Source organism: Zalophus californianus, chromosome 1 (genome assembly GCF_009762305.2).
Source record: "Zalophus californianus isolate mZalCal1 chromosome 1, mZalCal1.pri.v2, whole genome shotgun sequence".
NCBI lineage: Eukaryota > Metazoa > Chordata > Mammalia > Carnivora > Otariidae > Zalophus > Zalophus californianus.
This window is the reverse complement of record NC_045595.1, coordinates 135,623,399-135,639,338: the sequence shown is the minus strand read 5'-3', so window position 1 is coordinate 135,639,338 and position 15,940 is coordinate 135,623,399. Positions and strand designations below refer to the sequence as shown.

General features: G+C 39.6%; 1 protein-coding gene across 7 annotated transcripts in view; it reads right to left on the bottom strand.

Moving 5' to 3' along the window:
• VPS8 (VPS8 subunit of CORVET complex) overlaps positions 1-15,940 on the bottom strand; it is a 254,754-nt gene that overhangs the window by 44,099 nt on the left and 194,715 nt on the right. For all 7 annotated transcript variants that reach the window (XM_027584601.2, XM_027584610.2, XM_027584603.2 and 4 more), the window contains 3 exons: positions 10,792-10,872; positions 8,825-8,994; positions 6,437-6,602 (listed from right to left, as the gene is read on the bottom strand). In XM_027584601.2, the coding sequence (XP_027440402.1) occupies positions 6,437-6,602; positions 8,825-8,994; positions 10,792-10,872 (417 nt within the window). The remainder of the gene's footprint in view (positions 1-6,436; positions 6,603-8,824; positions 8,995-10,791; positions 10,873-15,940) is intronic.

Sequence of the window (15,940 nt, the reverse complement as noted above, 5' to 3'; positions counted from 1 at the left end):
CAATTATGTTTCCTTGAATTTATAGCATGTTGCCTGTTGATCAACAATCATTTTAAAAATGAAAAGCAAGTTAATTTCTTCTCTTGCTCATCAGTGCCAATGAAGATGGTTATTTACTACTACAAATTTAATAAAGGAATAAGCAAAGAAAATTTAATAATCCAAGAAAACTATTACATTATATAGTATATGGGAATAACATTTGTTGAGAAAATACAGTAGAATGATAAGTACTTCAATTGAAATTAATTTCTCCAATGTAGTTCATCTGTGGGTAATATGTACTGAAAGCAAACTAGAGAATCAGACTTGCAAGATCTATTTATGGATCTAAACATTTCAGACTCAGCTGTTGTAAACCTGAGGCAAGGAGAGGAGATAAGGAAAGAAAGAAACTTGAGTCATTTTTCCTGCTCATAAAGAATAAAAGTAGTTATTCCAGAGGAGAGCAGGCTTTCTGGGGGAATATCTCCCATCATGTCTGTGTAGACATGCTGTTGGGAGGCAACTAATATGTCAGAATTATTATACATACACACACACACACACACACACACACTGACCAGTTGTGCAGAACAGAAATGAGGTAAGGAGCAGCAAGAAGACAAGCCTCATCCACCCAAACCACAGTTTTGAGGGTAACTGTTGCATCTTGTTGAGCTGGAGTCAGAAACTGAACAAGTAAAAAAATCATCAAAAGTCTTGGAAAAGAATGAAACAAAAAGCGATTTGACTGAAGGATCATGTTACAGAGGCAGTGAGAAGGTTCAAATGCAGGCAGTATCTCCTGGGAGTAGAGAGCAACGAGTGGGAGCTGATAGGCAATCTCAGCTTGATTTTGTTTTCCTCCATGCACTGGCTAGGAAGTTAATGATCAGGGTTGATAGATTTTTCAAAGGAAATTAAGTAAACAAAGGAGAACTTTCTTTTTCTTTTTTAAAGATTTTATTTATTTATTAGAGAGAGAGAGAGAGAGTGAGTGTGTGCGCACAAGGGTGGGGGAGGGGCGGAGGGAGAGGGAGAAGCAGACTCCCCACTGAGCAGGGAGCCCGATGCGGGGCTCAATCCCAAGACCCTGCGATCATGACCTGAGCTGAGGGCAGATGCTTAACCCACTGAGCCACCCAGCTGTCCCGAAGTAGAACTTCCATGAAATAAAATTTAATAAAAGCCATCATATACAAAATTAGTATTTTCATTTTAAAATTTTTTATCATTAAAAATGGAATGGCTCACACATGGTAAGAAATCTTAATTAGCACAGCCAATATGGTATGGATGTATTTTAAAAATCAGTCTTACCAGGTTTCAATAAAGCCAAAATGCTAAAAACAAAACAGGCTTAAAGGCAGGAAACCTCGGGGTGATGATGGTCCTATACAAACTGAGTTCAAACATTGGCCTCCCTTCTCTGAGCTACATAGAGTTCCCTCAGCTGTAAAATAAGGAACATATCACCCTCGTAAAATTGTGAAGATTAGCATAAACACATCTACAGCATATATTTGTTAAATTTCATTTTCTCTTTCCTTCTTGTGTTACCAATCCACTAGATCTTTTTATGATGTTTTAGTAACAAAAATAAGAGACACAGCTAAAAGATAAAAGAAAATCATACTTCATATGATTTGAGAATCACTACTTCATTATTAGGAAGTATCAAAGATTTCCAAAAGGACCTGACCAGTAATCTTACTGGAGTTTCCTAAACAATGAAATGGTTGAGTCATCTCCCCTCCCTTCCAGAATGGGACAGCCTCAGATAGCTTCAGAAATGAAGCTGCCTTTGACATGTAGGTCCAATTTCAAGATAATTCCCCTTTTCTAGGTGCTCTAAGATTAAGGCAGGAAGAAAGTCAGTGAAATAGGTTACTGTCTTTCTTCGCTGTATGAGGTGTGGGAATGTGGGTACAAGGCAACCAGTGTAGTATAAATGGCTTCAAAATTTAACACCCATTTAGGAACAAATTCTCAGCCAAACACAGAATAAGAAAGAACTTCCTAAAACATGACATAAAGGTTACACATATAAAGTCTATGATTAACATCACACATTGAACACTTTCCCCCTAACATCAGTAACAAGGCAAAGAGGTTTATTCTCACCATTCTTATTCAACACTATACCGAAGGTCAATGCAATAAGGCAAAAAATAAAAGGCCTAAGACTGAAAAGGAAGAAATAAAAGTCTTTATTTGCATATGATATGACTGTCTATGTAGAAAATCCAGGTTATTAAGAAAAATACTAGTACTAACTAGTAAGCTTTATAAGGTCACTGGTCACTGGATACAAGGTCAATATACAAAAATAATTTGCATTTCTATATTCTATCAATGAACAATTAGAAAGCAAAATATAAAACAGTAAAATATGTAATACATCAAAGGTCATTACATACTTAGAAATAAATCTTAGAAACAAAACAGGTAAGATTTATATGCCCCAAACTATAAAACACTGGTGAAATAAATAAAAAAAGATTGAAATAATTGATAGATATACCATGTTGATGGATTGGAAGACTCAATACTGTTAAAATATCAACTCTCCCCAAACTGACCTAACACAATCCTAATAAAATCCCAGCATGACTTTTTTTGTAGAAATTGACAAGCTGATTTTAAAATTTATATGGAAAAGCAAAGGAATTAGAATAGTCAAATGTTAGTAAGAAGAACAAAGTTGAAAGACTCATATTACCTGATATTCACATTTGCCATAAAACCACAGTATTGGAGAAAGGATGGATATATAGACCACTGGAAGAACAGAAAATCAAGAAATAGACCTACACATACATAGTCAATGATTTTTGACTAAGGTACAAAGGCAATTCAATGCATATCCACATGCAAAAGAATGAACTCCAATCCTTATCTTTAGTTCATTAAAAATGAACTCAAAATGGGTCTGTGGTTGCCAGGGATTGAAAGCGGAGGAAAGGTTGACTACAAAGAGGTATGAGAGACATTTGAGAGTAGGTGATAATACTATTATCTTGATTGTAAAGGTGACTGTTGAAACTCATGGAAGGTAAATTTTACTGTTTGTAAAGTATGTATTAAAATATGTAATTACATGCATAAAACATATTTTTACTTTTTTAAAAAGGAAAAAAAGGTCTATTTTAGCTGCTCAGGACTATCTAGAAAGAAAAAAATTTAATTGGTAATATCCAAGCAATCATATACACACAATCACAAGTTGGTTTATGAATAGGATATAACTGAAAGAGGAAAAAAAAACTAAAATGCCCCAAGATGTGACTTAAGAATTTGCATAAATAATGGTTTCCCCATCAGCATTTGGATTCAGCTTGGAAACATGCTGGAAATCACAAGACCTGTCTTTCCTTCCCTAAATGCAAAAGGAAGCATTTCGGATGACTACTTAGTAAAATTTTCAATCTGGAAATCACACCGAACACCTTTACCTGTAATGTCCTGCCAAAGTCTCTAAATTCAACAATGAATTCTTATTCCCAAGTCTGTTCTTTGTTTATTGCTTCCTATCTCAGTAAATGGTGCCATCATCCATCAGTTGTTCAAGTAAGAAATCTGGGTGCTATTTTTGACTCCTCCCTTTGTCTTACCTGCCCCATCCAACAAATTTATTTATCACCAAGTCCTGGTAATTCTCTCTCTCAATTAAATGCAGTGAAGCAGAAAAGAGCATGCAACTGGAAGGTGAATGTGACTGGATGAGAGGGTGAGAAGGGAGTGGTCAGAGATGCAGGTGGTGAGGCAGGGACCATATTAATTATTCTGATGTTTGTGTGCATCTCAAACACATCTCAAATATGTACTAGTTTCTCCATCCCAACTTCTATCATTCTAGTACAAGTTACCACTTCTTTCCTCTAAATTACTTCACTATTCTTGGGTCTCCCTACATCCAGTCTTGCTGCCTTTTCAATTCACTTTCTACGCTGCAGTTAGAATGTTCTAAGAATACTGCTCTGGAAAAAAAATGCTACTCTGATCAGATATTATTCCTTCCTTAAAACCCCTCAATATCCTGTTTCTTTTTTTGTTTTTTTAAAGATTTTATTTATTTGATAGAGAGAGACAGAGAGAGAGAAAGCAACTATAAGCAGGGGGAGCTGCAGAGGAAGAGGGAGAAGCCAGCTCCCCACCGAGCAGGGAGCCCTACATGGGGCTCGATCCCAGGACCCTGGGGTCATGACCTGAGCCAAAGGCAGACACTTAACCGACCGAGCCACCCAGGTGCACCATATCCTCCTTGTTTCTCTGGTACAATCATCAAAGTAATGAATATGATTCCTGTTTACCACAGCAGCCTCACCTCATACCACTCACTCTCTCTAGTATTGTTGATCCAGTTATGCTCAGTGTCTAGCTTCACAGCAGAGATGCTATGTTTGTTCTATCTATATTGTTCCCTTGGCCTAGAGTATCCCTATTCTACCTACCATTGCACGTAAATCTGTCTAGCGTACTTTCCTTTTTCCTTCAGGGGCAGCTAACATGGCACTTCCAGGAAGCCTTCCATGATTTCCCATGTTGATTAAGTCTACTCATTATCTGCTCTTACAGCATAGTTCATCTGCAAATACTTCTGGCATAATAAAAAATATATATATTTGGGCTTTGTCCCTGGTTTCTGGTACATAGCTCCTTAAACTCTTGGAATCTCTGGAGTGATAAGGAGTGCCTTCTATATACTAATGGGATGACTGGTATCTCTGGAACCCTAGATAGCTTCGGGTTGTGGGTTAGTCACTAGAAAGATCAGGCCATGCTTAGAGGGTGGGAACTTTCAGCTCTACCATCCCCTGTCCTGCCCCCCAATCTCCAACTTCTGGGGAGGGGAGAGGGGCTAGAGATTGAGTTTAATCACCAACAGCCAATGATTTCGTCAATTATGCCTACATAATGAGACCTCTACAGAAACCCTGAAATGGCCAGGTTCAAGGAGATTTTGCGTTGGGGAACACACTGAGGTCCTGGGGAGGCAGTGTGCTGGGAGAGGACACGGAAGCAACCTTAGCCTCTCCATACCTTGTCCTGCACATTTTTTCCATTTGGCTGTTCTTGAGTTGGATCCTTTAATAAACAGGTAAATGTAAAGCATTTTCCTGAGTTCTAGGAGTTGCTCTAGTGAATTATCAAACTACAGGGGGGGTTGATCATGGGAACCTCCAAATCTGTCAGGTCAGCTAGAAGGGTGGGTAACTGGGGCATCCCATTTGCAACTGGTGTTTGAAGTAAGAGTAGTCTTGTGTGAATGAATCCTTAAACCTGTGGAATCTGATGCCAGCTCCTGGTAGGTAGTGTCAGAAGTGAATTACTGGACACCTGGCTGGTGTCCAGAGTACTGACAGAATTAGTGTCAGACCTGGTGTTGGAAAAGTTGCCACATATTTGGTGTCAGAAAGAACTTGTGTTTGTAACTTCACTGGTTATATACTCCACAAGACAAAATGTCTTGTCTACCACTGGACCCCAGCACTTGGCACAGTGCCTGGCAAACTGTTCCATACACACTGGATGAATAGAAATGAATGCCTACCACCAGAGTATAAAAATTCTGAACTGTTCTCTGGGAGAAGCTAAGCCAAAGTTTTTTTCTGGGTCTACTTCTAAAACACTGTAAGCTGATGAAACAGAGAGAAAATCAACAGGTTCAACTTTTCATGAAGTGATGTTAAGGCCAACTACAGGATAGGGGGCACAGAGGAAGGAGCAGAAACAGCAAATGTGACACCTCTTCTCACTCTGAAGAGGAAATGAATCGAGAACAGAACAATGATCAAGTCATGGCAGTTAGCAACAGCTCCTCCTTCACACTGGGCCCCTTGTGTTGTCAAGTTCTGTTCTCCCAAAAGTTAAGCAGGAGAGTTCAACTGCACTACTGCCTGCTTAAGAAGAAGAAAAGAAAGGCTGTAAAATGAACAAAAGTTGTATCTACTCCATTAGACAGATTCCAAAGGCAGTGAAAATTTCTCAAATGAACACTACTGCATGACGTTCTCTGAAGAAAGGTACGCAGCTGAGGAAACCATGCACAGAGCTCGTGTGAACTTACCTTGTCCACTGGCCCCACTTCAGGGTGACAGCTCTGCACTCTTCAGCACACAGACACTGTGAGGACTACAGCATTTGTACTTGCTGACCTCTTACTTGGGTCAAATGATCCTCAGCCAACTCATGGGTGTACATCCCCTCTGTTCAACTAGATCTTAAGCTTTTTAAGGGCAGGAAATGTCTTCTCTTGCTCCTAAATCCCTGTTTTTCAGTGTGGGGTAAAGAGGAGAAGCTCTTCAAATACTGAACAGGGCTGAACAGGAGATGTCATGCACTGGATACCCATTAGGTAAATTTGTGGAGGCCTACAAGAAAAATGAGGCCAGGCCTGAAAGACACTGGTAAGAAAAGACTAACTCCATCTTGCCATGAAAACAAGTCTTACCTGGGATGGGGCTGTCTTCCCCGTTTTAATTTCAGATGAATTTTCACTTAATTTCCCTACTTTGTTACTTGAGCTGCATTTGTAGCATGTCCATCTCGTCTGCCCCTCAGTCTCTGTGGTGCACTCTTTGTTTTGCAGACAGAATGAGTGATACAAATGGCCACAGCTGCAAAATGAAGACAACCAATTTACACTTTTCTCATCATAAAATCCCCAAACATATGCTACGTTAGACTGTACTTATAAGTGATAAAGATTTCCAATAAGCTGGAACGCACTGACTGTTGTACAGTTAGGAAGAAATGAAATTTGCTTTTTGCTGTCCTCTCTTTTAAAATCTGGACACACATTTGTACACTTAAGTTGTCAGTAGGAACAGAATCACAGTACTGTGACTGCAAACCACCTGGGAGATGACTTGAACTTCTGTTCATTTCTCAAACTATGAAATATTTTTAGATAGTATAAAAAATGCAATTGGGGAAAATCATAATGATTTAAGTAGCTTGATGACAACATGAGTGGTCTGTCTCATCAAATCCAAGGCAACAGTTGTGATTTGATTAAGTATTTATGAAAATGTCAGTACTACATTAAATTCTTACACTATTCATAAGAAGAAATTCCCTGTGGATTACTAAAAAGGCCTCCCAGAACTGAGTGTTGAATATAATTCTCAATCATCTATACTGATTCCTCCTCACTTCTTCAACCTGAAATGTTGGACCACCTCAGAAGTCAATTCTTTCCTATAGTCTTTTTCTACTCTTTCTCTTCTACAGCTATGCTTTGCTCCTTTGGTTATTACTTCCGGTTCCATAGCTTTACGATACCACCTACATGCAGATGGGATGTCTTATAGGCAACATGTGTCAAACCAAATTCTTGATTTCCATCCTGCTCTACTCCCACTGCATGGCTCTCATCCAACCTTCCACATCTCAATAAAAAACAACTACATTCTTCCAGTTTCTGACGCCAAAAACTTTGGCATCATTCTTGACCATTCTCTTGCACACCTCACATCCAATCTATAAACAAATCTTATCAGCTCTACCTTCAAAATATATCCAGAATCCTACCATTTCTTACTTCGTTACTACCACCTCGGGCCATCTCTCACTTAGATTACTGCAATAACCTAACTGGTCTCCCTCCTTTCACCGTTGACCTTCTTTAGTCCATTCTCAACATACCAAAGTGATCCTTAAGACATAGACCAGATCATGTCAAACCCATCCTCAACCATCCAATGGCTTTTCATCTCAGAGTAGAACTTTTAACTCTTTATAATGACCCAGTTCCTACATGATTTGGCCTGTTCTTCCTCTGAAGCCATCTCTTATCATCTTCCCTTTCCTTCACTCTGCTCTGTCAACACAAGCCTACCCACTCACTACTCAAGTTCACGGATATGCTCCAGCTTCATGGTTTCTGCACTTGCTGATTCTCTGCCTGGGGCAACTCTCTCCCTGATACTGCATGTCCACTTCCCTTCCGTCTTTATTCAAATGTCATTAAACTAGTGAGGCTTTCCCTAATTACTCTTTCAAAATTAGTAGCTCCCAACATTCCTTTACACCATACTTTATTTTATTCCAGGTAATCATTACATTTTTATTAATTTTTAAATTGTCTGTTATTAAGTCACCGTATCAGTGATGCTTTCCCTGATCACTCTATATAACATATCTTCCCCCAGCAAACACTGTTCTCATTTAACATGTCTTATTTTTTTCCACCATAGTCACCAGCAGGCATTTTACTTGTCTGTCCCTGCTACTAGGAGGTAAACTCCATGAGAACAGATCCTTTGTTCTGTTCATACTGTACCCTATCCCTTTGAACAGTGCCTGGCATACAGTATGAGCTCAATAAATATGTGCTGAATGAGTGGACTCTTTATGTGATGAGAACTTCTTCCCCTTCCAACCATCAAATCTACCAATCTTCCTGTGTCTATAATAATAGAAGCTAAAACACTTACATAATGCTTACTATATGTCAGCATGATTACAGGTGTCTTATGTAATTTATCTCCTTTAATCTTCACAAAACCCTAAGGAAAAGGTATCATTATTATCCCAATTTACAGATGAGGAAACTAAGATGAAAAGAGATTAAATAACATGTCCAAAGTCTCATAGGAAGTAAGTGGTAGAACCAGGATTTGAACTCCAAAAGTTTGGCTCCAGAGTCCATCTTATGTCTCCACCCATATAGTCTCCCAACTCCTACGCAGAATGTTAAGGTCTCTGACAGGAACTTTGCCTTGTTCTGTTCACTGCTAGAATGATTGCCTAGGGCTGTGTATCCACGTGTATCCCTGCCTGGTAATACCATACACGTCACACACCATATGTATAACATTTCCTTTCTCTTGCTTACCTAAAGACAATGATTTCATCAGCCATTTCTTGGCGTCTCTTGTACTGCTGCAAACATATAGAGCAGTAATCCTGCTTGGGATTCAGTCCTCTGGTGACTGAAGCTCTCAGGTTACACAATGACCAATGGAGATCTTGGTTTAGAAGGCTAGTAGTTGTTTCCAGCAGTGTCTATGAAAGACCAAAACAACAAACACACACACACAAATGGTTTATTAAGTGAAAGAGACAGAGGGGGTGAGGGAGGAATAGCACTGTTGAGTTTTCAGCCACAAACAACTGAAGTTAGAATATACTATGAAGGCATAACATTGATAAAACAAACACCAAATACTCCCAAACTTAAGTAGTTAACTTCGCTGTGCAAGTAATGGCAACTGCCTACATTAAGATTCTCAAAATACTTATAAAAGGCTGTCATTAGTTTCTACTGAGCAACGTGTGCTCTGCCATTCTGTGGCTTAATTCAGTACTGATGGCTTTCGAATGACTAGATAAAGCCAAACCTATTTATTTATTACATTTCTATACTAAGTTCCCTCTGAATGATTCAAAGCATTAACAAACAACCAAAAAAATCCCGATTTTTTGTTTTTTGTTTTTAATAGAAACTGCATCTGTGGCAATATTTCAAATAACCTTTCACTGAAAAAGCTAATGGCCATTACTCAGTTTTCATCTCCCTTGGGCAGAGAGATCACATTTTCCTGATCAGCACTTACAAGTCATTTGAATCTACTTAAGACTGTGACATCTGTAAGTCACATAAAGACATTTTCACAGCTATCACATTAAGCCCTTTTAGGCTCTGTGTGCTTGTATTGTTTTTATACTATCTAATTCTCAACATTCATATATATCATTTAGATGTGCAGTCCCAAATGGGAAGACATACTGCCCATCCTCCTCGCTAGTCCTTTAATTTTATCTGTAATGCAGAATTTTTAAGTCTAACAGTCTTACCACTGCAATTCTTTCCAATCAACCCCATCTTTTCCTCCTCTTCGAAGAGTCTGCAAAAACTTGCTGCCTTGCCCTCAGCTTCCCTTCTGCCAACACGGAGTCCATGCCTGCAGGGGTGTTTCACTGTTTCACTGGGTACACTGAGCAAAACTGCAGTTCTTAAACACCCTAAGAAAAGCTCTTTCACCCCCAATTTTTCTTTTCTTCTCTGGGATTATTAAAAGAGTAGATACTGTATCTAACATGCCTAAATGGCGCTTTTCCTAGGTGGCTTCATGAGTCACTTTGATGTATACTAAGAAAAAAAATCTGTATACCATGCTGGCTCCTATTGGGAATTAATGCTATAGACAGTTCTGAGTTAAAGGAAAACTAATGACCATTTTTGGTTAGTGGCAACTATCTGCTTCAGAATATTCAAAAGAAAAGGAATTTTTTTTTTTTGCAATTTTTTTTTTTTAAAGATTTTATTTATTTATTTGACAGAGAGAGATAGCGAGAGCAGGAACACAAGCAGGGGGAGTGGGAGAGGGAGAAGCAGGCTTCCCGCCAAGCAGGGAGCCGGATGTGGGACTTGATCCCAGGACCCTGGGATCATGACCTGAGCCGAAGGCAGACGTTTAACGACTGAGCCACTCAGGCGCCCCCTTTTTTGCAATTTTCTATAGTCATGCTGACTCTTTCTTTTCATGGGTTACATCTTTGCATTAAATTATTTTTCCAGATTTTTTCTGACACTTTTCATTTGGAAAAAAAGAACTGTTCCGTTGCTAACGAATCAATGAGTCCAAATTTGATGCATTTCCACATTCTAGAATATCTATGTGTGTATGTATACACAGATACACCAAGAGACTTAAAACCTTTTAAAAAGCATACACTTCAATCTACCAAACTTCCATTAAATAGACAGGAATTTTTTTTAAAGAAAAAGTATAGGTGCAAAGAAAAAAGAAATAGCTTCTTTTTACCTTAGGACAGCCTTAGAAATAGAAAGTAGCTTACTTGTTCATAGTTAAAGGTATCCAACATTCCCAGAATAAGTCCCTGGATTTCTCCAAGTTTTCCTTTTCCATAAACTGGATCCTAATTAGAAAAAAGTTGCAAAAATTTATAGTTCTGTTCTTGGTATTTTAAGATTAATATATAAGTTATCTGGAAACGCCAAATACTCAAACACTTTCCCACAGTCACGAAGTATTTATTCTTCTATGAACCTTTCACGGGAAATGCATATAGGTTTCCCTCTGGCCATCACAAATATTTTGAAAAGATAAGTAAAATTTAAGTGATACAAGCCCCTTACTTAACAATCTTTTTTGCAAGTCCCATTAAAGTTCACCCTGGTTTTCTTTCGGCAAGAAGCTTCCTCTCCTTCATATTTAAACATCACCTGTCCCTCTCTGCGCCCTTATTTATCTGCTATATGAAAACCAACGTTCACCTGAATATCAGAACCTGTCCAACAACGCTTCCTGTGACCCACATTGGGCCACCTCCTGGCCCCCATCAACTAAATTGCTTCAGTTAAGGAGACAAGACTTCAGTTTAGTTTCTGGATCCAAGGAGCAGCTTTCAGTTTTCCAAAGTTTTTTTCAATAAAGTTACTACTGATAAACAACAGATACCTAGACACCCACTCTCTCCTCCACTGCTTTTCTGCTGAGGTATAACAAGTAACTTGTTTATTATGTACAATTTGGAAAACACTGAAGTGTACAGAAACAAATAATAAAATAAACAGACAAGGGGGGGCGGAGCAAGATGGCGGAGGAGTAGGAGACCTAGATTTCGTCTGGTCTCAGGAATTCAGCTGAATAGGGATCAAACCATTCTGAACACCTACGAACTCAACAGGAGATCGAAGAGGAGAGTAGCAACAACTCTCTGAACAGAGAAGCGACCACTTACTGGAAGGTAGGACGTGCGGAGAAGTGAATCCGAGGCGATATTCGGGAGGATAGACGGCGGGGGAGGGGCCTCCGCCGGCCGCTTCTGGCAAGTGATAGAGCCGCGGAGCACAAAATCGGAACTTTTAGAAGTCGGCTCCGCTGAGGCACATCGCTCCAGTGGCTAAGCAGGGGGTGGAATCCTCCCGGGACAGTGTGGTCTCAGGACCCTCGGGGTCACAGAAAGACCGGGGGTACCTGAGTGCAGCAGAGCTCCCAGGTATCGGAGCGGGGAAGCCGGCTGCAGAGACGGAGCTGAGGCACGGGCTCTCAGCTAGGGGTTGCCATAAACTGTGATCCGCGGCCCAGTCGGGCCACTGCTCCTCCAGCAGGGACCCAACAAGCGGCAGAGCCGGGGAGACTCCCCTTACTTCCCGGGGAGGAGCGGTGCGGGAACGCACCGCAGGGATCTGCTGGGTTTGGAGACTCCACACGGGGTCGGGTGCCAGACACAGAAACGCTCGATCACAGGCCGGGTGAGCACAGAGTGCGGCCGGAGACCGGGGACACGGGAGTGACTGCTTTTCTCTGGGGGCGCACTGAGGAGTGGGGCCCCGAGTTCTCAGCTCCTCCGGGTGGAGATTGGGAGGCCACCATCTTTGCCCTGGTCCTCCAAGGCTGTACCGAGAGCTTGCAGGGAACAAAAGCTCCTGAGATCAAACCCGAGCAGCTTGCTTAGCCCGGACCGACAAGGGCGGGGCAATTCAGCCTCCGGCAAAGACATTTGGAAACCACAACAACAGGCCCCTCCCCCAGAAGATCAGCACGAACAGCCAGCAAGCCAAGACCACAAGGAGAACGGGCGAACTCCAGCGCTAGGGGAATACTGCACATAGAATTCATGGCTTTTTTTTACCATGATTCATTAGTTCATCAAAGTTAATTTTTGTTAACTGTTTTTTTTTATTTTTCTTTTTCCCTTTTTCAACCAACATCTTATCAATCCTTTTAAAAAAAAAACATTTTTTATTTTTCATTTTTAGAGTCATATTTTATCCCTTCATAGTAGTTACCCTTATTTTTGCCATATATATATAAGTTGTTCTCTCTTTAAAATTTTGAGATACAGTTTCTTCTAACAGATCAAAATATACCCTAAATCACTAGTGTATGGCTTTGTTCTAGTCTCCTGCCTGATCACATTCTCTCCCTTTTTCCTTTTTTTTTTTCTTAAATTTTCTTTCTTTTTTCAAACAACTTATCAAGTCCTTTTATAAAATCTTTTATAATTTTCATCTTTACAGTTACCTTCCATCCCTTCACTGTATCAACCCTTATTTTGTACATATATGTTTTTCTTCCTTTAAAATTTTAGGAGGCACTTTTTTCTAACAGACCAAAACACGCCCCAAATCTAGTGTGTGGCACTGATCTATGCACTAGCCTGATCATATTTGATCATATTCTGCTTTTTTGGTATTGTTCTGTTTTTGTTTTTATCTTTTTTTTTTTTTTTCTCTTTCTTTTTTCTATCTTTCCCTTTCTTTTCCCCTGGTCTCAGGTCTTTTCTGATTTGTATACAGTATATTTGCTGGGGACGTTGTAAACCTGTTAGCATTTTGTTCTCTCATTCATCTATTCTCCTCTGGACAAAATGACAAGACGAAAAAAATCACCTCAGCAAAAAGAACAAGAGGTAGTACCGTCAGCCAGGGACCTACTCAATACGGACATTAGTACGATGTCGGACCTAGAGTTCAGAATCATGACTTTAAAGATACTAGCTGGGCTTGAAAAAAGCGTGGAAGTTATTAGAGAAACCCTTTCTGGAGAAATAAAAGAACTAAAATCTAACCAAGTCGAAATCAAAAAGGCTATTGATGAAGTGCAATCAAAAATGGGGGCACTAAATGCTAGGATAAATGAGGCAGAAGAGAGAATCAGTGATATAGAAGACCAAATGATGGAAAATAAAGAGGCTGAGAAAAAGAGAGAGAAACAACTACAGGATCACGAGGGCAGAATTCGAGAGATAAGCGATACGATAAGATGAAACAACATTAGAATAATTGGGATCCCAGAAGAAGGAGAGAGAGAGGGGGGGACAGAAGGTATATTGGAGCAAATAATAGAGAACTTCCCTAATGTGAGGAAGGAAACTGGCATCAAAATCCAGGAGGCACAGAGAACCCCTCTCAAAATCAATAATAATAGGTCAATACCCCGACATCTAATAGTAAAACTTACGAGTCTCAGAGACAAAGAGAAAATCCTGAAAGCAGCTCGGGAGAAGAGATATGTAACCTACAATGGTAGAAACATTAGATTGGCAACAGACCTATCCACAGAGACCTGGCAGGCCAGAAAGGACTGGCAAGATATCTTCAGAGCACTAAACGAGAAAAATATGCAGCCAAGAATACTATATCCAGCTAGGCTGTCATTGAAAATAGAAGGAGAGATAAAAAGCTTCCAGAACAAACAAAAACTAAAGGAATTTGCAAACACGAAACCAGCCCTACAAGAAATATTGAAAGGGGTCCTCTAAGCAAAGAGAGAGCCTAAAAGCAGCAAAGATCAGAAAGGAACACAGACAACATACAGTTAACAGTCACCTTACAGGCAATACAATGGCACTAAATTCATACCTTTCAATAGTTACCATGAATGTAAATGGGCTAAATGCCCCAATCAAAAGACACAGGCTATCAGATTGGATTAAAAAACAAGACCCATCGATATGCTGTCTGCAAGAGACTCATTTTAGACCCAAAGACACCCCCAGATTGAAAGTGAGGGGGTGGAAAACCATTTACCATGCTAATGGACACCAAAAGAAAGCTGGGGTGGCAATCCTTGTATCAGACAAACTAGATTTTAAAACAAAGACTGTAATAAGAGATGAGGAAGGACACTATATCCTACTTAAAGGGTCTATCCAACAAGAAGATCTAACAATTGTAAATATCTATGCCCCTAACATGGGAGCAGCCAATTATATAAGGCAATTAATAACAAAAGCAAAGAAACACACTGACAACAATACAATAATAGTGGGGGACTTTAACACCCCCCTGACTGAAATGGACAGCTCATCTAAGCAAAAGATCAACAAGGAAATAAAGACTTTAAATGACACACTGGACCAAATGGACTTCACAGACATATTCAGAACATTCCATCCCAAGGCAACGGAATACACATTCTTCTCTAGTGCCCATGGAACATTCTCCAGAATTGATCACATCCTAGGTCACAAATCAGGTCTCAACCGGTACCAAAAGATTGGGATCATTCCCTGCATATTTTCAGACCACAATGCTTTGAAACTAGAACTCAATCACAAGAGGAAAGTCGGAAAGAACTCAAATACATGGAGGCTAAAGAGCATCCTACTAAAGAATGAATGGGTCAACCAGGAAATTAAAGAAGAATTAAAAAAATTCATGGAAACCAATGAAAATGAAAACACAACTGTTCAAAATCTTTGGGATACAGCAAAGGCAGTCCTGAGAGGAAAGTATATAGCAATACAAGCCTTTCTCAAGAAACAAGAAAGGTCTCAAATACACAACCTAACCCTACACCTAAAGGAGCTGGAGAAAGAAGAGCAAATAAAGCCTAAACCCAGCAGGAGAAGAGAAATAATAAAGATCAGAGCAGAAATCAATGAACTAGAAACCAAAAGAATAGTAGAACAGATCAACGAAACTAGGAGCTGGTTCCCTGAAAGAATTAACAAGATTGATAAACCCCTGGCCAGACTTATCAAAATGAAAAGAGAAATGACCCAAATCAACAAAATCAAGAATGAAAGAGGAGAGATCACAACCAACACCAAAGAAATACAAACAATTATAAGAACATATTATGAGCAACTCTATGCCAGCAAATTAGATAACCTGGAAGAAATGGGTGCATTCCTAGAGATGTATCAACTACCAAAATTGAACCAGGAAGAAATAGAAAACCTGAATAGACCTATAGCCACTAAGGAAATTGAAGCAGTCATCAAAAATCTCCCAAGAAACAAAAGCCCAGGGCCAGATGGCTTCCCAGGGGAATTCTATCAGACATTTAAAGAAGAATTAATACCTATTCTCCTGAAACTGTTCCAAAAAATAGAAATGGAAGGAAAACTTCCAAACTCATTTTATGAGGCCAGCATTACCTTGATCCCAAAACCAGACAAAGATCCCATCAAAAAGGAGAATTACAGACCAATATCCTTGATGAACATGGATGCAAAAATTCTCACCAAAATA